The sequence below is a fragment of the Nilaparvata lugens genome, chromosome 13 (genome assembly GCF_014356525.2).
Source record: "Nilaparvata lugens isolate BPH chromosome 13, ASM1435652v1, whole genome shotgun sequence".
NCBI lineage: Eukaryota > Metazoa > Arthropoda > Insecta > Hemiptera > Delphacidae > Nilaparvata > Nilaparvata lugens.
In genome coordinates this window covers 26,348,817-26,371,246 of record NC_052516.1, presented here as the reverse complement: position 1 = coordinate 26,371,246, position 22,430 = coordinate 26,348,817, and the positions used below count along the sequence as shown (strand labels likewise).

Genomic DNA, 22,430 nt, shown 5'->3' with positions numbered 1-22,430 from the left:
GGACATAATTCCAAATGTCCTGCATCATTGAAAAAGTCTGTCAACGAGATAATACCATGATTATGTAGTTCCTCCTCAACATAGCTCACTATTTGACAACATGTTGCAGTGGACTGAATACCTCTCAGTGCTGACAAGCTGTCTTATACCAAACAGAAAAAAGTGGTGGTGGTGGTGGGGATAACTTTTCCCTTCTTAACAGGTCTATGATGATGTCACCCCATCATGACTCACTTCTCAATTCCTCGTTATCATTAGTAGGGAGAAGTATCATATTCTATATAATTCAAGTCTTATAAACATAAATCCTCTATGGTGTAGAGGCTAGCATGTCAGCTTTCCAAGTCAGAGGTTCCAGGTTCAAATCCAAGGCGGTAAAGGTAAGTATTAGAGGTCAGTATCAACAGAACCAGAGGATATATTTTTTGTATGTAGTGGGTAGAGAAGAGAAAACTATATTTTTATTCTTCACATATGCATTTTTTTGCCTGCTCAATATACATTTATACAATGACTATCAATTTCCCTTCATCAGCCTTATATACTAAGAGTTAAGGGTAAAAGAAATATAGATGGACAGATTGTGATATTAATTAATTTTAATTATTATCAATCAAGAACTTCAAACACAAATGTCCACAGATATGTGAGTATAGATCCTCCTGCTTCTGCTCATAGTTATACTATGAGCTTGTACTAAATGCTTGTGCTAAATTTATCAAATGTCTATAGCGTGCATTAATGTTTCCCACAGAATCCATAGCTCAACTATTATGTATATACATATCAGATCTCTTATATAGCAAAGCTAGTATGCAGGGTTATCAACTATATAGCCGCCTTCCAACAACTCTTCTAGAATCGAATTGATTTCATTCTCATGTCCAGTGTTGCCAACTGCCTTGGACTGACTGATCCAACAGTCTTAGTCTGTCCACCAACTCATTGGGATCATTGTAGTAGACATACTCAATCTTAGTTTGATTGTTTGCCACCATATTAAATGGTGTCACCAGTCCTCTCCCACTATGCTTACCATTCCTTATCAATGAGTAAATTGTCTCCTTGTACTTGGCATCGTTGGAGTTTATAATACATCCAACTGGGTCATAGTTTTTTCTATACAAATTGGTCAAATGCAGAATGCATTTGTATGCATTTGAGTCAGGTGACGTAACAAGTTAATTGTTAGGCTTCTTTTTGAAAATCAGTTCACATAGTCCAGCTGTTGCATCAAAAATCATTTTATGTTCTTCATCTGCAAGGTCAGTCAGTTCAATCTTTGAGCCATCACTTCCAAAGGTTAGATGTCCACTACCCAAATAGTACTTGTTTCCAACTAATCTTGGTCCAAATGTAGTATCTGCACTACTATCATTCAACATCACTCTATAAACATATGGACCCACTTTGGTTCCACTCAATCCACTTTGAATATAAATGTTGTACACTTCCTTAGGACTGCTGTTATTCAACACTGCCTCAATATCCTTCTCCTCCTCATCACTCCAAGTCCTAGCCTCGGACAATAATTTTCTTGCAACTGCTGAAGTACTTGGAGCCGGAGTGGAGCCTGCTGCTTCTTCAAATGATTCATAGGTTGGTGACCCCTCCTCCTCCTCCTCCTCCTCCTCCTCAATAACTTCTAGTTGTGGTGGTAATGGACATCGAACATGCCTGGGTCAGATTCGAGTTGTTGGCGGTGTAGGCGGTATAAGCCAATGTTATTCTGCCAATGGTTGAACCAGTGGCTGTTGCTGAGCTGGAGGTGCTTGTTGCTGAGCTGGAGATGGCTGCTGCTGGGCTGCAGGAGTCTCGATAATTTTTCCCAGTGGTTCAGTTAGCGGTTTGAAATGTTTTGCATGTTGCTCCGCTGTCAATTCTCTTCCAAGTGTGAGCTCCTTATGCTTTCTCTTGATGTTATGTCTTAGTTCTGCAATCTCCTTGATGGTAGGAGCTACCTCCTCCAATGTCTTCTGACAAGGTCAAACCATCCTGCTTGCCTCACAATAACAGACTGATACTCTACTAGACTTACACCTCAACTAAATAGGTGTCGATACCATTTATGTAGCACCCAGCATTCTTTCCTGATGAGTGGTCAATGACAAAGAATGCATGTGCAGCTGATGACCAAACCTTGTTACACATGTCCTTGAACAAAGGTCATATCGGCACTGACATGGTCTCTATACAGATGCTTCAAGTTCAGCTCATCCTGTTCAAACATGATTAGAAAATTTGCATTGTCACGAATCAGCTGTTTTGGAATGCAGCTATAGGTCTGTGCCAGATAGAAAACATCAACATCACTGTGTCTGCCTGCACTAAAGTATTTCTTGATGGCATCCTGTTGCTCACAAATTACATCATCAAAGATAATTATTGAATTGGCCGGCAGTTCATGTGGTACAGGTATTTCCTCACTTGTATCACACTCTACATATTCCATCTCATCGCCTAGTCCCTGCATGATGGTTTTGAGTAACATGTACTTGGACTGAAATGTAGTCTTCGAAAAAAGATGTTTATCTTGAAAATGTATTCCATTTGGATCAAAAAGCATGTTGAACAGTAGATGTGTCTTACCACACCCTGAAGGTCCACATTTTATTATGCATCTTATATGGTTGGGAAACAAAGGACCATGCCGCTTCTTCTTATTATCCATTTCCAGACCACAACCTTTCACCACACGATCGAAATCAATAACTTTGAACAGGTTTTGCCATTGTACAACCTCTCTCATCCTAGATCAAGTCACTTTTGTCGATCCATGAGTCATGACTTGAACTGTATCCTTTCTAACACACTAGCAGCTTGTCCCCTCTTTTCCTCAAAACCTTTTCAATCTCAAAGACACTTGGCACTGTTGTTTTTACAATTTCTTCAGAGTAAAACCCTCCTTGAATAGGCTCACCTTTATAGTCTTCCAATTCTTATGTTACAGGTACTGTGTGACTTACACATGTTACTGTGAACAGCTCATTTGTCCAATTGGCTAGATAACCCTTGTCAAAAGTCTTTTTATACTTGCTGATTCTCACCTTATCGCCTGGCTCAATGTTTTGACCAGGACCAGGGTAGAACTTGTTTTTCGGTTTACCATCCAACTTATCCTTATACTCTTGTCTTTGTTTGCTAAGCCTGGAAAGCAGCACTTTCTCATGCTTCTTCTGCACATCTACTGGCTGCATACCTATTGTTCAATGAATCTTGGCATTATACTCTTTGAGAAGTGAGGTTAGAATGTCTGTCCAACAATAGGTTCCTCACTCAGTGAACTTGATCCACATTAATTGTTTCTGTTGAAGAGTTCCACTATAGATGCCTTCTTATCTGATCTAGTTGAGTAATGATTAAGCTGTTACTACATTAATATGTAACATTATACTGTTTCACAACTTGTTGGAATTTTGTATTGAACCACTCTTTACCATCATCGGTCTGTAGATTTTTCATTGGATGTTTTTCAAATATAGGATGCATAGCCCCAACAATGTCATTGGCTGACTTATTCCCAATTGATATAGCAAATGCAAGCTTACTGAGACAATTTATGATTGTAATAATGTACTTGTAACCTTTGTTATGTTGAGCATACGGTATCATCTCAACAAGGTCAGCCTGATAGAGATCGTCAAGACCTTTGACTGTAACCTTTCTTGTCGGAAAATTCCGACAAGCTTGTCTGTGCAGCTCTCACGCTATCACTGTCTTATCCATAATGGCAATATGAATTTGTTAATTAGCATTTATATAGGCAACAAGTTCATCAGACCATGATGTCGGTGGAAGTCATGATTAACCAACTTCCTGCATAAAGATAAGTTTATCAGAGTAGGATTATTCCTATTGTATTGAATGACTAACAGTATAGGATGTAATTTATGCTTTATCTCACACCTTGTGCTCACTCTAGAAGTTGAAGGTTGTATGAAATAAAATGTACAACAATTGTGGTATTACTTGATGTTTATTTACAGTGTATGCATGAAAATATATATAGTGCACAAAGATAATATTTCAGTCCAATATATCAAGAACTATCCAGTGATACAAATCTCCTAGTTGATTGCTTATTTCACAAAACTCTCTGCTGAACACGAATTCCAAGATGACTGCTCCCTTGCATAGATCGGTGCAGCTTGATACTTCAGCATCGTGGAAGATGTATGTCAATGTCTTCAAGAAGTTTTGAGCCGTTCCAAACGGTTCAGGCAGGTCCTTATCTCCAAAGTTTGGGAATGGTTGTATGATCCATTGGTTGCTGGTTACTAGTAGACAGTCTCTGCACTCACACATGTCTGCTTGCTCCACTGCAGGCCGATGTTGTTACTGGGTCTGGCACAGTGGCAGAAGTTGTAGTGGCAGCAGTACTAGTTGGAGTAGTACTAGCAAGAGTTGTAGTGCTAGCAGGAGTTGTAGTACTAGCTTGAGTAGTTGTGATGCTAGCAGCAAGAGTTGTTGTAGCAGTTGCAGTACTCACTGGAGTAGTGATAAAAATGGATGCTTGTTCTTCTCAGCACGGTGCACAGACCTCGACTGAACTGGCAACAACAGCTTCCAGAAAGTCCAGCGATGTGAATGTAGGGTGAAGACATGTGCGCAGATTGTATGCGCAGTGGACTCGTTTGCAGAGAGCTCCCTCCACAGCTCGTTCCCCGGCCATATTCATGTACCAGTCTCTGATATCGATGTACATTTGATCGATCGCTGACTGATTACCATGTAGAGCAGGAATCCCTGATGTTAGCAGGCACTGTTGCATATGACAGATGTTCGACGTATCCAGTCTGTGTTCCCTTGAAGTAAGAAATTCCTGTGTCCTGTACTTTGGATCCAATGCACTGGCACTGAGTGCTAGCACAAGGTAGAGCACTGCTTGGTAGATGCTTGAAGGCGCCATGATTGTAGAATAATGAATGATAGCCGCTGCCTTCTCCTTTTATACCCTCCTCCTCCCACACAATAGATGACTCATCCTCCTCCACTTTTTCCTGTTCACACCATTTAGGGCAGAAGTCCATGTGACAAGGTTTTCTGCTGACAGAGTCTAGAATCATTTTGCAGAACACACATTGCACATATCCGTTTATGTCTTGGAAAAACCCTTGTTCAGCTAGTGTGCTTGTGTTTTCCTCATCGCCATCATTGAACGACTTCAAACGATCATCATACGAAAGCATCCAATCACCCCTCTCATCGGCAATGGTGACATTGTGTGTCAGTCTTTTGAGTATAAATCTGCGATTTGGACTAGCATTTTTATGAACTTCTCTTGGATTATCGGTCTTGGTCCAATGACTAATATAAATGTGACAAAATGCACAGCATACTGTATCACTCTCACCAGTGTAGTAGAAGCCTTGTGCAGCAAGATTCTCTGCAGAAAGTGCTGGCGAAATATTTCTCCATTTTTTGAATGATTTTCGTCTCTGAAGTTCATAGTCTCAGACATGAGATTGATCACAACACTGTAAACATTGATCACACAACACTGTAAAAACTTTGCACAAAACTGTAATCACTGCTTTACACTTCTTCTCACAAGATTTCCATCGACTGAATATAATAGAAAAATACTCACTCCTTTAATACAGCTCTCATGAGTCTACCTGACGTCAATGGTTATTTATAGCAATGATTAATTTTTATTAGTAACTAAAGTTCTGCTAGGATTGGGCAAGGAGAAGATTATATTTGCGGGCTTTTCACTGGTTGAAGGCACTGATCGGGTTGAGAGATTCAGGATTGAGGATGGAGAGTCGGGTGATCCAGCTTTTGAATTTCCTGTTGAGTCATAGCTGAAAAAAGTTATTTCAACAAAAGATATCCATCGTAGTGTAATGGTTTACAAACAATTACACCTACACTCTACCTACCTACATCCCTTTACCAAACATCCCCATATATACAATGAAGATTCGAACCCGGGCCCTTATGAATAATTCAAACCAGAGTCCTCTAGAAAGGAAAGCAGAAGTGCTAACCACTACACCACGGTAGATATCTATTTACCTGTTGTTTATTATGTATACCTTAGCAACTATATCCAAGCTCATTGCAGCTTCTAGTGAGCTGTAAGTGAACACTGACTGAACACTGACTGAACAGTGACTGAACAGTGACTGAATACTATTGGATGCTGTACTGCAAAATATAACTGGGAAAATATATCCCTTGTGATACAATGATTTGATTTACACTCTAGAATTCATATCTGAAAGCATACATGCTACCCAGGGGATATCTCATTACTGTTTGGATATTCAAGCTCCTTGTATATTATTCTATAGAATGATCACTTTTTCTTTCATTACTAGATGTGGGTGGAGAGGATTTGAGGAATAAAGATCAGCAATTCATTTTTTTTAAGGTTAGGTTTGGTCTTAGGTGACCTTGAGGTTAGGTTTGGTCGTCTTGGGTTACCTTGAGGTTAGGTTTGGTCAACTTGGGTGACCTTGAGGTGAAGGGCGGTGAAGAGTCACCATTTTAAAGGGACGGTTTTTTGAGTCACCATTTTAAAGGGACGGTTTTTTGGTATTCTACTCTTAAGGTCCTTACACTATAAGGATCCGACACGAACAATTTAGATCAAATGCAATTCAATATGGCGGCTAAAATGGCAAAAATGTTGTCAAAAACAGGGTTTTTCGCGATTTTCTCGAAAATGGCTTCAATAATTTTGATCAAATTTATACCTGAAATAGTCATTGATAAGCTATATCAACTGCCACAAGTCCCATATCTGTAAAAGTTTCAGGAGCTCCGCCCCATCTATGCAAAGTTTGATTTTAGATTCTTAATTATCAAGCTTCAGATAAAATTTGAACAAAAAATGTTGAGTGTAATAGATTGAGCATGAGAATCTCTACAATCAATTTCAGTAACATTTTCACCTAAAATTAAAAATAAACTCGAAAATTGAGAAAATGTTATTATCCAATTGCAAACTATTGGCAACTGTTGATTCTATTAAATGATTCACTATGAAGAGATAGCAGACCTCGTGTGTATCCAGCGTTATTGTCCTGTCACCAGCTGGCTCAGATCTTTGTTTATAAGTAGACTTGAGATGCGCGGGAACACTAGAGAAAGGTGATCAGTTTCCATAATGGCAAAGAAAGTTGTGTGAGTGCGCCACACCAGATTTTTATAAACTGAATTGAAAATTGGGTAACAGGACCAAAACCAAACTCTGTATCTCCATTACTTAGAAAACAAGATATTATAGTAAATTATTATATTATATAAATTTATTTATTCACTAGTCTACTTATATATTATTATTTCATTGATTACTTTTCGTTTGGTGCTACATTTATTTACATAAAAATTGAAAAATCAACTAGTTACCCTTTCTACATTTTTTTTTATTTTCTCACAAAAATTATGAAAATAATTTGAAAGGATACTTTGATTTTTATCTGTTTTAGTGTAGCCTATGAAAGTTCTAGATAATGTTTCACACTTTCAAGAGCAGAAATCTCGAAAACTAATGAATATGTCACAGAACTTGCTGAACATAACTTATAGGAAATTTATCAGCGTCATTTTTGAATGGTTAGTCAAGTCGGTGAAAAGCATTCTTTCCAAGATAGTAAAAAATGTAAGCAAGAAATACAAAAATGCAAAAAAATCATAGAATAATCCTTGAAGATTGAGTATTTGCTTGAGAATTACCAGTATGTACTGTCCAATTGTCATATACAGATTGAATCTGAAATCATGACCCCTGAAGTTCAAAGGTTAGAGGTGAAAGAATGTTGGAGTAGGTACTTGGACTCCAATACAATAAACCATTTTTTTCAATAATCTACTGAATTCTATAAAAATAATTATATAGGTCTATAATTATGAAAATAGGGCTTAAGATAATTTAATCCAATAATCCGATCTGATCTTGTATTACTATTTTAATTCCGCATTGATGGAATATTGAGTCTAGAATAATTTCAAACCAAGCTTACAAAAAAATGACAATTAGGCTGATCGATCGCTGCGGCTAGGCGAGAGTTAGTAATATTCTTCTTCTTTTTCTTCTTCTTCTTCTTCTTCTTTTCTTCTTCTTCTTTTCTTCTTCTTCTTCTTCTTCCTCTTCTTCTTCTTCTTCTTCTTCTTCTTCTTCTTCTTTTCTTCTTCTTCTTCTCTTCTTCTTCTTCTCTTCTTCTTCTTCTTCTTCTTCTCTTCTTCTTCTTCTTCTTCTCTTCTTCTTCTTCTCTTCTTCTTCTTCTTCTTTTCTTCTTTTCTTCTTCTTCTTCTTCTTCTTCTTCTTCTTCTTCTTCTTCTTCTTCTTCTTCTTTTTTCCCGGTTTCCAGAGCCACACGCCACAATGGTGAAAAGCTAAGAAAATTCCATCTGTCATTAGACAATTTACACCTGCTATTTCAATTTTCTCTTCTTGCTTGTTTTTAGTATAGTTTTTCCTCAAAAACAGGATGACGAAGATAGTACCAATATAACTGCAATTGTTTTCTAAACTGAGCGATTTGTCATCACTATGAATAAATATAATTATAATTTTTTTTAATATAATAATCACACTATTGATGGAAATTGCAGTTTAACCAACTGTAGAGATACCTTATTATTATTATTATTATCTCAAACATTCAATGAAAGATATATGATATAAATAGATCTGAGGAATTCTGCAACTGCAAATATGACTGAAGTCTGTGATATATTACTTTTAAAATGAGGAGGAGAAACCCATTTCTCCCTCCACAGTTTGTAGCGTAGACACAGATGGACATCCTGCGCACGATTGGATGCGCCGTGTCATTTTGCTTCATGTTCTTGTGATGAAAACATCTCTGTAACATACACAAACCAATATACCTGCTGACCAGTACACTACTTGGAACATTGCCAGCAATAGCTGGAGGGGAGTGTTGCCGCGTCGCGTTACAAAGCTCTCTTACACAGGTACAAAAGAAAGAGAATGCTGCTAGGTAGTGGGAGTGATTAGTGGAGCTTAGAGCATAGGACCTCTCCGCCGAGAAAGAGCCGTGTTGAAAGTAATTTATCTCGCACTTTAGTTAATATATTGCAAAATATACTGGTCAATATTTGCAGTATCAGAAGTCCTTAGCTATATTTATATAGTTTTCTTCGAATGTTTGAGATAATAATTGTTACAAATTAATTACACTATTGGCTACAAGCAAGGTCTTTAGAAAGTCTTTGCACTGTGTCACTCCAGCAACTTTGATATTTTAGAGAAACAAACAAACGCAATCGTGCAATAAATAATTCAGTTCATATCACTTACATTCTGTGAGTCTTATGAGTGTCGGTGAAGTTATCCATGAGTCTCCTCCACGACCTGATGACTTCAAAGGTTTCCGGCTGATCCATGGTCTCGGTGTGATTGAGGTTGGCGTACATATTCTTCGCTTTGCTTTCATCCACGTAGGCCTCGTCTCTGAATGAGCTCTCCTCCACCAGGAATGGCACCGCATCCACTCTGAATCCGTCCACGCCGTTACTCATCCAGAATGTCAGAATTTCCTGCAATCGATTTATAGTTTTAATTATAGTTAGGCCTATATAACATCAATTTGAAATTTTCAATAATTGAATGAGCAAAGCGAATTATTCTATGTTCAATCGGCGTTGGTCTGTTTGTTTGTACCGCAGTTCAGTCGCAGTTATGGTCCGATTTGGATAACGTTTGGTATACAAGTACTTTGAAACAAGGCGCAGAAACGTATGTATTTAATAATTTTTCAATTCATCCCAGTTTCAAGATGGCGGCCATTTATTCGGAAATTCTACCCTAAAAATCAATATTTTCAGGTTCAAATTGGGCTCATTCTTCTCAGCGCTTCAAAGTGGTATTATTACATGTATCAAATTTTTGGAATTATAAAATCCTAATCCAAGTTTCAGATTTTTTATCTTTACAACCGTGCTTCTGAGCTGAAAAGTGTAGAGGACCTTTATTCTTCAGCGCTCCAAGATGATCTAAATTCCATATATGAAATGTTCGAAAATTTAAAAATTCAGAATTTGAAACTTCCCCGCCCACACCGAGTCAAACATTTCAAGTTTCAAATTTTTTATCTCTTCAACCGTGCATCCTAGCTCAAAAGTGTAAAGAGATTCTATTCCTCTGCGTCCCCCACCGATCCCATTGCATATAGGCTATCATCATACTCATCCAATTTGTATGTGTGTTTGTGTGTGAATAGGTATTCGTGTGTGAGTAGTGATGTTAGTGAGTGTAGCGAGTTCTACTGTTTCCGAACAACTAGTAATTATAGTTTCAATGGAGTTGAATTTAACTACACACTTTTGAGTGTGTAGCTTCGTACTTCATTTTCCTTTTAATGAAATTATATATTATCTTTGGAAGTTATCTGAAGTTTTTGAGAGTTTAATCTAGTTTTACCTGCATTTCTCTCTTCAGGTCTTCGTTCCTGTAATTCAAGTCGGGCTGCTTATTGAGAAACTGGTGTAGGTAGAATTGTTCCCTCTCTCCGTTATTATTTTTACACTAGACTCAGATATGTTATTAAATTCCTCCATATTGAGTTGAAATGGAAGAGATGCTATCAGTTCCACATATAGAACTACTGAAATGTTACATGTGGAACTAACAGCATGTTTTACTTTCCTTGCCCTATTACCATAGGTAAGGAAAGTATTGCTTTCCGAAAAAAATTAAGGTACCCCAATTTCTAAATTTCTATACGTTTCCAGGTCCCCTGAGTCCAATAAAGTGGTTTTTGGGTATTGGTCTGCATGTGTGTGTGTATGTGTATGTGTGTGTGTGTGTGTGGTGTGTGTGTGTGTGTGTGTGTGTGTGTGTGTGTGTGTGTGTGTGTGTGGTGTATGAGTGTATGTGCGTCTGTGTACACGATATCTCATCTCCCAATCAACGGAATGACTTGAAATTTGGAACTTAAGGTCCTTACACTATAAGGATCCGACACGAACAATTTCGATCAAATGCAATTCAAGATGGTGGCTAAAATGGCGAAAATGTTGTCAAAAACAGGGTTTTTCGCGATTTTCTCAAAAACGGCTCCAACGATTTTGATCAAATTCATACCTGGAATAGTCATTGATAAGCTCTATCAACTGCAACAAGTCCTATATCTGTAACAATTTCAGGAGTTCCGCCTCATCTATGCAAAGTTTGATTTTAGATTCTCAATTATCAGGCTTCAGATACAATTTAAACAACAAATTTCATGTGGAAAATATAGAGCATGAACATCTCTACAATATTAATGCATTGTAACATTCTCACCAAAAATTGAATATAAGCTCGAAATTCGAGAAAATGTGATTATTAAATTGAAAACTTTTGGCAAGTGTTGGTTCTATTAAATCATTCACTACGGAGAGATAGCAGACCTCATGTGTCTCCAGCGTTATTGTCCTATCACCAGCTGTCTCATATCTTTGAATAGTAGACTTGAGATGCGCGAGAACACTAGCGTCAGGGGATCAATTTTCATAACGGCAAGGAAAGTTGTGTGAGTGCGCCACACCAGATTTTTTCATTTCACCTTGAAGTCTTAAAAATTATTGAGTGGATTTCTGTTGGAATTTCAATCAAATTATTAAACTTGAGTGATTATTACTCACCCAGTTATTTGGAGGAATCGGTTTACCAGACTCTTGATCGAAGCCTTTGGCATCCTTCCATACATAGAAATCGTCATAGGGCTTTTCCCTCTTAACTGATCTCTTGATCCATTCATGTTCGTGTTCTTCTTCTTCTTCTTCTTCTTCTTCTTCTTCTTCTTCTTCTTCTTCTTCTTCTTCTTCTTCTTCTTCTTCTTCCTCTTCTTCTTCTTCTTCTTCTTCTTCTCCTTCTTCTTCTTCTTCTTAGAACGGTTAACGAACCAATAACACAGAATTGATGGCTTTGCTTGGTGTACCTTATTGGGCTATGGAATGGTAATCACCCAAATGTTCATAGGCGTAAAATAATCCAAGAAGATGGAGAAAGTAATTATACAATTAATTAATATGTTTTGACAGTAAACAGAGTACATAAAACTTGGAAAAATGGATGTTGTAGAAAGTACAACACGCGTCTGCTCGTGTGATTGGCTAGGACGCGACTACCGTAAGGTTAACAGAATGTTTGGTATAAACCCAGCTTTAAAATGCATTGTATCAATAAACCTTGTGTATACATCGACGCGCAGTTGAAAAATGAATATTCCTGCCAAATCTCATCGAATTCTATCAACACTTATGGCCTCAATCGCGTTACATACAGACAGACAAAAGAGAATCCGAGTTAAAACATAGACCTCACTATTTTCGGTCAATAACGCCAAAAATATGGGAAGATTGGAGGCGAAAGGGTTTTCATTTTAAATATATCACACCTTCATCTCGGAAACTCTGAGTGATATAGAAACATTTTCACAAAACTTGGAGAGGCATTTGAAATGCTCATAACAAAACTATTCTTGAAAAAACTGCGCGATCAAAAATTGTGTTCAAAACTAAGTATAGAATGTAATTACATTGCAATTACATTGTACTTACATTGTGTACTCTCTGAACATTCTTTTCTCTCGGGTTACAAACTCTCCAGTTTTCCTCTATGAACGTTCGTTAACTGAACTATGTCATAGAAAAAAAGATAGCATATTATGTTATCTTTTCTTCATGTATCAGTTAATATTTTGAAGACGGGCTCTGTTATAATTCCTAATGAATTTCATTGAAGTTGATTGCTTACCCAGTTATTTGGAGGAATCGGTTTACCACTGTCATCAAAACCTTTGGCGTCCTTCCATACATAGTAATCATCGTAGGGACTTTCTCTCTTGACGGATTTCCTAAACCATTCATGTTCGTCACTTGAGTGATTTGGAACGAAATCCAGTATCAACTTGATACCTGGAAATAGATATTTGAAATCACTACAATGATTTGTGAACCTCCCATTCAAACATACATCTAGATGAGGTAGAAGAATGTGTCAAGGAAAATTTGAAAAGTTATGAATGATTGTTATTTAATTTTCTGAGTAGTTGTGAATTCCACCCCGCTCTTGGAGTTGGAATTTTCAATTTTGCAAAAATTGATCATTTGACAATGAAATTTAAAGGAAATGCTTGGAACACAAATAATACAATTTTTCACTTTGCAGCTCAATTGCCTCTAGTTTGGAAGTTAACATCGCAAAAGTGTGCGTCTCTAACCCCTCTGCTAAAGGCGTGAAACGTGTGACACTTGTTGCAAAGTAGAAAATTTCACCCCCTACATTGAGGCTGTCATCATAATGGAACGAAAAAAATGAGATGGGGAAATAATAGTTTTTTTCGTAAAAAAAACTGAAATGAAATGGAATTTGAAAAATACATCAAATGGGTTTTAATTTAAAGTTCTACAACCTCACGATAAGCATTCATTTTATGATGCATTGTTGGATAGTTACGACTGAAAGAGCAAAAAATTGGACAAAACCTGTTATTTTAACATTTTCACATTTTCAAGAGCGAGTATGTCGAAAACTGTTGGAAATTTCACGAACCTCCATTGTACAAAAATTGTAGAAAATTTATAAAGCTTTATTACTGAATGTTCAGTCATGTCGGTTGAACGCATTGTTCCCAAGATATAAGCAAAAACTTAAAACATTTCAACCACCCTCATCCCTTTAGCACAAGGGGTAGGAGTAGAGACTCTTGATATTTTCACCTCCTAACTGATTTCAAAAAGTCTGCAAAGTCAAAAATTGTGTTTAAGAAATTCCATCCAAATTCCTAAGTCAATAATTTTGGTCTATTGTTAGAAAACTGAAGTGATTTCACACTCAACACTAAAGCTGCAACAAAAGTCGTGGGGGAATGCTCAAATATGTAAAATTAAAAATGCTTATTATCATTAAACGAAAATCCAAATTAAATGCTGTAATTCACCCCGAAAACTTCTGCTACTGCAAATATTGACAACAGGGTTAACAGCTAGATGGAAATTCGTTCAATAATCATAATTAATTCATTAGCATTTGAATAATTGCAATATCTCAGTAATTTCCATGTGTAAAAATGTTTAAATCGTACATCAAATTAAAGAGCATTAAAAGCTCTATAAGCTCCTAATCAGTATGGATATTTTCCATCGATATTTTAAAAGTTATAAGAGCAAAAATTGCAAAAATAGGAGGCAAAAAGGTTTTTTTTTTAAATGTCACAAGTTCATGAGCGGATATCTCAAAAACTATAGAATTTACAGAAGAGGTTGTTGGAGGAATTATATCAGCTAGAATGTTGAACTGGATAGTTCAAGATGCAAAGTTTTCGATTTATATGTTAGAAACCAGAGAAAGAGGTACCTACGAGCCACCCAAGCACCCTTTTAGGACAGGAGGTAGGGTTGGAGACTTTTGGTATATTCACCTTCTTGCTGCCCTAAACTGTCTTCCAAACTCTTCCCTTTAAAACCATTCGTTGAATGGACTAATAACCAAAAAGGTAACCTTTACAACGCTTCCAGCGACAGTATTTTGCAAACGTTCTCCAAAATCAAAAACTTGTTTCTAGTTAATCACTAAAAACTAGTTATTTTCTAGTTTCTTAATCAAGTATACTATAAACTACTGTAGTTGAAAAACCAGCTGTAATCAAAGAAATTATTAACGTTTCTTTGATTACAACCGTTTTTCAACGTGAAGCCTGTCTGGTAGTTTAAACTAGCTCACCAAGATCTTCCAGTCTATTGTCCAGACTTCTGAAATCTTGCAGAGTTCCAAAATCGGGATCGATTTGTCTGTAGTCGGAAATGTCGTATCCAAAGTCGGCCATTGGTGATTTGAAGATCGGACTCAGCCATACTGCGCCGACTCCAATTTCCTTCAAATAATCGGCCATCTGCTCGATACCTGTAAAAAACCGGAAGAAAATGTGAAGTAACAATAACAGTTAGAGGGAAAGTGAGGTTGAAAGGCAGTGGTGACCTAAATGAAAAGTAAAGTTATCTGACCAAGCGTTAGCTAGTGAGGTCTACCTCAGCCGGATTCGCTTATAATCTATCTATATTATAATAAATGAAAGAACTGTCTTATACACGTACGGGATAGTAAATTCACGAATGACGCATCATCACGTCCCAACTACTCAACTGATAAACTTGAAAATTTTGCGTAAAGATTCTTAATTTACCGAGCATGGTTATAGGCCTATTTTGAATTCTTCAAGATTTCATAAGGTCACGTTATAAGTTTGTCAAGTTTTCAATTAGATCCTTGCGGAGCCTGCTATAATAATTATTATTGTTGTATCCTTTAGGATTCCACGGGATTACGGGCTTAGCAAACAGGCTGGCCAGCTAATTAATTCAGTCCATACAATATCGCCATTTACGTTCAATATAGGTCTCCTCAACCTAATTTATAAATAAATTTCGTGTTGGTTTCAAACATACAGTCCCGAACTGATAACTTGACACCTTGGTCAATTCCACAGCATCAAAACACTACTATGCGTAGAGTAGATCATAACATTTGATCATCCAACTGATTTGTATCCATCTATTCGAGTCAACCAGCCAGCATGCCGTAATTTTATAATAATACAGAATTGAGCTTGCGCAGTTCGCTTACTTCTACCTCCGCTCACCCACCACCTCGGTAAACAAAGCCAAAGTGCTTTCGTGTGACGTCAGCACAGGTAGGGCTTCTACACCAATCAAAATTTGTTGATTTCAGCTGATCTATATCAGCTAGGGTTTTTATTGGTGTAGGAGCCCTACCTGTGCTGACGTTTCCATCAACCATCTGTCATGCACTATTGCTCACCCCCAAACCAAACAACCATTTCCAATCTTCCCAACAGTTCAATACTTGAACTGTAGACCTGCAAGTTAGTTAATAATTTGGATTTGACAATAATAATAACAGCGCTTTCAATTAGGGAGAAGTTCAAAAGCATCAATTAAATTTCAAAATAAGCATGTGGAAGACACATTATAAGAAATTTCTGAAACCAACTATTGTATGAACATACATTCACATACATACATAAATACTACTTGAATACTATTGCAAATTGTACTATGTGCAAGTTTACTACTTGCATACTTACATACTATTGATGTATATACAATAATTGGTTTCAGAAATTTCTTATAATGTGTCTTCTACATGCTTGTTTTGAAATTTGATAAAATTGATGTGTTTGAATCTAATTGAGTTTACAATTATTTTAAGTATCTAACTTTTTCTGTAATTGATGTCGTAGTTTTAGTTCTCTTGGGGAAATTTACATTTATTTATTTAGTCATTTATATTATTTGAAATGTTTTTATAGATAATATATTACCTTTCAAATCTCCTATGCCATCACCATTGCTGTCCTTGAAACTTCTCGGATAAATCTGATAGATAGTCGTCGTCTGCCACCAATCTAGTTCCTTTTCCTTGTCACTGGTCGCTGGTGACTTGTCACTGGTCGCTGGTGACTTGTCACTGGTCGCTGGTAACTGGTCACTGGTGACGTAGTGAGTTGTCAACATCAGCAGAGAAATCACCACCAACAGATTATCCATGTTGGATTACCGAGCTATGTAGATCGAGCGTCTGCAATATTATTGAAATTGAATTGAGTTCATCACTTTCCAACACACACAATACAAAATAGAAAATAGATTAGGAAGCATGTGCTCCTCAATGATGAGAACAACACATCGTCACTTAATTCTTAAAATAATAATAAATGAAAGTTTATTGTCATCCTTTTATTCAGTCAAGACAAGATAATTTTTTTATTTATTCAAAATGGAGACAACGGGTTACCTCAAATATGTCCCCTTTACAATACAAATTGTACAAATAAAAATGATGAAAAATAAAACAGAAAATAATAATCTCGACAAAACTTTTAAAATAATATCCACCATGGATAGATACTCTATTCGTGAATATGATTTGTGTCATATTGCTTGAAATAATGGAATGAAAATGTCTTCATTCACGGATGTCAAATAAAGTAAAAAATATAGTATGGAAAAAATGTCTGGCAAATGAAGAATCTTGAGTTTTGAATGTAGGAAATACTGATTTCAATCAAACAATGTATGTACTTAATCTTTAACTATATTCTCAAATGTTTGTTACCGGACCCGGCTTTCTACAATAATTTAGGAAGGATTTTCATCCTCCATCGGGTTGAAAAGTATTTTCAAGTTATCTCTTTTTGTAGCAGATATCAAAAGTAACATAGAGTTATGTATGAATATAACAAAGATGAGAAGTAATCTGTAATAATTTTCCACTAATTCGAATTTTAAGGAAGTTTCCAGTGTTATTTGTTACTTGTTGAATTGCGAGTGTGAAATTTGGAAAAGCAAACAAAGATAAAATCTCGAAAGAGTCTCAGTTCATTATGATATCAGTTAATCTAGTGCCTATTTTGACCATGTATTGAGGAACTGAAAGAAGTAGGAAGCTTAAATAATTAGTTCGTCGATTCTCACGGCATCAAGTTTACTTTGCAGGTTAATGACGTTTATCGATTGCCACTAGTTACGCTTAATGTTACGTTTAATGTTTCGAAGGGTAGATTAGGGAGTAAGGTTTTTGCTTTTGAATGACAATAAATAAATAAATATAAATAAATAAATAAATAAATATAAATAAATAAATAAATAAATAAATAAATAAATAAATAAATATAAATAAATAAATAAATAAATAAATAAATAATAAATAAATAAATAAATAAATAAATAAAAAATAAATAAATAAATAAATAAATAAATAAATAAATAAATAAATAAATAAATAAATAAATAAATAAATAACCCTTTATTGCTTCTAAAACTTAATATACATAATATAATTGCAATTACAATAAAATTATATTCTTCGCAATTCAGCATCTGCTGGGGTATCCTATTTAGGATAAAATGAGTATCTTATCATATTAGTAGAGTTCATATAAAATTAATTTCAACTTACATTGACAATGACTTAATGACAATACGCTGGTATTATTAAAAATGTATCAAGTCACCAAAGTGACAAAATAATAAAACTTCCACCTGCCAAAATTTTTTCAAGATTTTTTTCTAATTTGGAATCTTCTTATTTGCTATCTCTTTGAGAAGGTCAAAAAGGGGAGTATGAAGATGATTGTATATAGAAGATGTTTGGATATTAAGGGACAGTCTCCGAGCTCGGGATCTATAAGTTCTGGACTTACAGAGTCCAGGACTGAAATAAGCTCTCGGGTCTAAATTGACTTTCTGAGTCACGATTTTATCTTCTAAACTCCGGAGACTATCAAGTTCTCGACTCATTTGAGTCCAGGACTTTAACGCAGTAAACATGAGGGATATTCACAATATTTTACTGTTGTATTGTTGGCATTATAGCAAAACGGAAACAGCTGATTACAGCGGGACAATTCAAATGAGCATGCTCTCCAAACTATTTTGTAAAAATACGTTTCAATTTCTTTGTAGGCCTATTCAAAGCAAAACCTTTGAAAGGTGAATGAATGAACATTTCATTTTACGTTATGTTACTATTGATCATTGATCCTAACCAGTGATTTTGGAATAAAAATTTCATTAGGCTATTGAGTTTGAAAACGTAGGCTATTTGTTTTGAAAAAAAAACTGGAGAAATACTTTATTATTATTAATTATGTTGGATATGACATTGATTAATAACATTCAGATTGAAATATAAATTCCAAGGCAATCTTTGTATTATTTCACTTGAAAATTTTAAGGTTATGTCAGAGTCGTAAAATGAGGTTAGTTTTTTACACATAATTCTGATACAATTATATTCCAAAATGAACATGCAAACTATAAATTATGAATTTAGATGGACTAATCCAAATAATTTAGGTATTCCATGACATCTATTTGGCTTTTTATCTACTCCAAAACAATAACTGAATTGTGTTTGCTGAGTTAAGTCTAGAACTTGAATTTAAACCCTACCCACGTCGAGGGTTTAAAATCACGCTGTTTTTAGTCATGGACTTTACGATTTTTGATAAATCCTCGACTCGGAAAGAGACGAGAATCTAATTCAAGTCCTGGACTTATAAGCCCTTCACTCAGAAAGCGAAATTATCAACTCCAGGGTCTAAAATGATCTCTAAACTCCATAGTCTATTTAAGTCCTCAACTACGTTAACGCTCTGACTCGGAAAGCCAATTTTCTGACTCCAGAGTTTAAAGCCAGTTAAAGTCTGGAACTTAGCTAATCCCGAGCTCGGGAACCGGCCCTATAAGTTATGAGTTTTAATAAAGTAAGATAGAATTTATTAGTACAATTAATAATAATAATGAGGGTGATGCCCACATAAGCTCTTAGGCTTGTGCGTGAGTAATGAGTGAAAGGGATGATGATGAGGGATGACGACTACTTTTTAGGATGTCGGGACCGACGGATTATCGTCTCCTCCAAAAGACGGGGTGGCCGTATCTATGTGATTGTGCTGTGGTCAAAACTTTTGGCCCGGTCGAGATTCGAACTCAGGTTCTCTTGATTATATGACCGGCGCGTTATCATTTACTCCCAACGAGCCACCCAAGCAAAACACCATCTATTTTTTCTGCATTATTGTTTATTATTTTTCCTAAGTATATTCTTCAAAATGCTACTCGGCCTACAAAAGTTTTTTTTTTAAATCCCTATTCACTGTTTACATGAAATCAACAAATCCGTCTTTGATTCCAAGATTAAGCCGCCAAATTACTGATCTGTTCCATTGATTTTCTTTATTAACCTATTCATAAACTTGGTTTATTGAAATACACTTATTTTCAACTTTTAAGACTTTCATTTTCCGATATTGAACTCCCATATTTATCACATTTTATGGGAAATATTATCTCGTTTTATTATCATATTTCCATCTTTCATTTATTATTATAATCTTTTATTTATTTATTATTATCTTTTGTATTGTATTTTTTTCTTGCCAACGACGTGGTTAAGTGGTAGTGGATATCAATGTCCAATCTTATAGCCACGTCATCAAGTAAACAGTCATTCAATTCTATTCTGAACCCAATCATTCACTGATTAATGAGATAATTTGAAATTGAAACGGTATCGATTTGAGGATAGATTTGATTTGAGTCTCCAAAATTCAAATTTTTCAAATTAATTTCAGGACCGATGAGGCGATGCAGTGATGATTTTATAACCTAATATAGACATCAACTTTTTATCCAAATTTGGGAGAGAAATGTTACAGGATCAGCCTGTAGTTTCACCTTCATGGTCATAAATATATTATAATCATAGTGTTTTGTACAATAAATGTATGAATGAATGAATGATTGAAGTCATATTTGATTTGAAAAATGTCAGAGTGCTATGTGCTTCGCTATTCTATGAGCTACTTCTATTCTACGCTATTTTATTCTTGAGCCCCCTGGAAAAAGCTGAAAACTGTGACAAAGAACAGAATCAGTCCACTACTCACGTTATTGACGTTTTCTCGAGCAGGAATTCTTGAAGAAAGAACTTCCTTGAAGGAATCCTCGTGAACGTTGAAGAAGACTATCGCACACCAAATTGAAATTCACTAAAATTACACTATTTAAAACCGTGGGCTACTCGACTCCATTACGAACGTCTTATCAGAGACAAAATAATATCTGAATCATAAACATTATTTTCTGTATGGTCCTATTCATGAAGTACTTGACATTCACTATAACACTGTTAAACTGAAACTGATACAAATACGTCATGTTGAACGTTTTACTGAGAATTTCAAAACGTTCATGTATTTGAATAAATTAGAACTCCATTTTGGCAATAATCGAAGCCTTTTTGAATTTATTATTTGTGAGATTCATTTTGTATTCCCCATGAATAGGATCAATGCTGACAATTTAAACTGAATATCAAAAATTCACAGGACGTTTGTCTTTCTTGTCTATACTGAAGAATAGTTGCAGCCATCTTGAATTTATTTATCAATTCACGTCATTAAAAACAGCCAAACTTGTTTTTCATCTCTCTTATACAAAGATAAAATAAAAATTTAACTATCTTTACTCTATGGTAGGCCTAAGGAGTATCGAATCATAATTTATTTTCCTCTTAATTTTTTGTTTCAATATTTCTTCCCAGATTGTTATAATTCCTATTCAATTCATATTTTATTCCATATTTTCAATTCAGATATTTTATTATTGACTTTTTCCTCCCAAGCATTATCTTCATCTAGATAGTAGACTATAAATATATTTATATAGCTATTCACTTTTTATCTGCAATTTTTAATGAGCAATGAAGAAGTTTTATTCTTATAAATCCTCTAAGATTCTCACAAGATGAGTGAGATGAGTAAGATTTCACATGCACTTATGAACGATATGTTAGAATGAGTATGTATATTTATTTTTTTTTTTTCAATTATATATAGCGCAATTAATCTTATTTGTACTAATAGCTACGGAGCCGAATTTATACAGGCCTGTCCAAAGAAAAATTTTGATTTTTATTCTATATCTCACCATTTTCGAAACTACCGAGTGAATTATGTATTTCATTACTTTATCTTACTTGATTTTCATCTTCATTCCTTTTCAACTGTTCATTTCTTCTTTTTTCGCTTTCTCTCTGATGCTTGCCAATATTATTATTCTTGTCCTGCTATTTCTTCCAGCCGCTTACCGCCTTTTCTCCGCCCTGCTGTTACGTGTCGATCACTCTGTCTGCTCGGCCGGATGATGGCGCGGCCGCGCTGAATGTCGGCGATGTCCTCAAGCAGGCGGTCTCCCCATTCCCCGATCAGCTCAAAATCACTCACGTCAACGCCCAATCACTCCTTTGTCACATAGATGAGTTCAGATGCACTTTTGGTGATTGTGTTTCCGACATTATACTTGTTTCTGACTCTTGGCTTAAGCCTGCCATCCCGAATCGACTTGTTACACTTGATGACTACATGCTCATTCGTAATGACCGCTTGCACAAAAATGGCGGCGGGGTTTCCGCGTACATTAAACGAGCTCTGCTCCCTGTACATAAACTTTCGTCCGATAATTCTCGTGCATCAAGGCCTGAATATATGTTTTTTGAAATTAAGAGCAATGGCGTCAAATTGTTGATCGCGGTATGCTACAGGCCGCCTCACATTGGCTTCATGTCTGAGTTTGAGGAGGCACTTTTAGAGCTGATGGTGCCCTATGAGCATGTGGCTATCATGAGTGACTTTAATACTGACTTACTTGGACCTGACACTTATGACAAGGTGCAACTGACTACTATGTTCTTTGCGAATGGTATGACCCTGCTGCCGCTCCAAGCTACTCACCATACATCCACCTCGGACACGCTTCTAGATCTCGTAGCCGTCGCTGATAAAAAATCCGCTGTGAGCCATGGGCAGATCCCTTTCCCAGGACTTTCAGCACATGACTTGATCTACCTTGTTTACAACATTAAGCGACCTAAACCTAAACCG

At 35.9% G+C, this 22,430-nt stretch overlaps 1 protein-coding gene across 1 annotated transcript in view; it reads right to left on the bottom strand.

Annotated features, from left to right (window-relative positions):
• LOC111049617 (maltase A3) overlaps window positions 1-20,806 on the bottom strand; it is a 40,015-nt gene extending 19,209 nt beyond the window's left edge. Inside the window, 6 exon segments of the mRNA XM_039440183.1 lie at window positions 9,278-9,516; window positions 10,400-10,541; window positions 12,714-12,879; window positions 14,687-14,866; window positions 16,305-16,561; window positions 20,436-20,806. Of these exon segments, the coding sequence (XP_039296117.1) occupies window positions 9,278-9,516; window positions 10,400-10,541; window positions 12,714-12,879; window positions 14,687-14,866; window positions 16,305-16,530 (953 nt within the window). The 5' untranslated portion in view covers window positions 16,531-16,561; window positions 20,436-20,806.
• Between the last annotated feature and the right edge of the window lie 1,624 nt (window positions 20,807-22,430).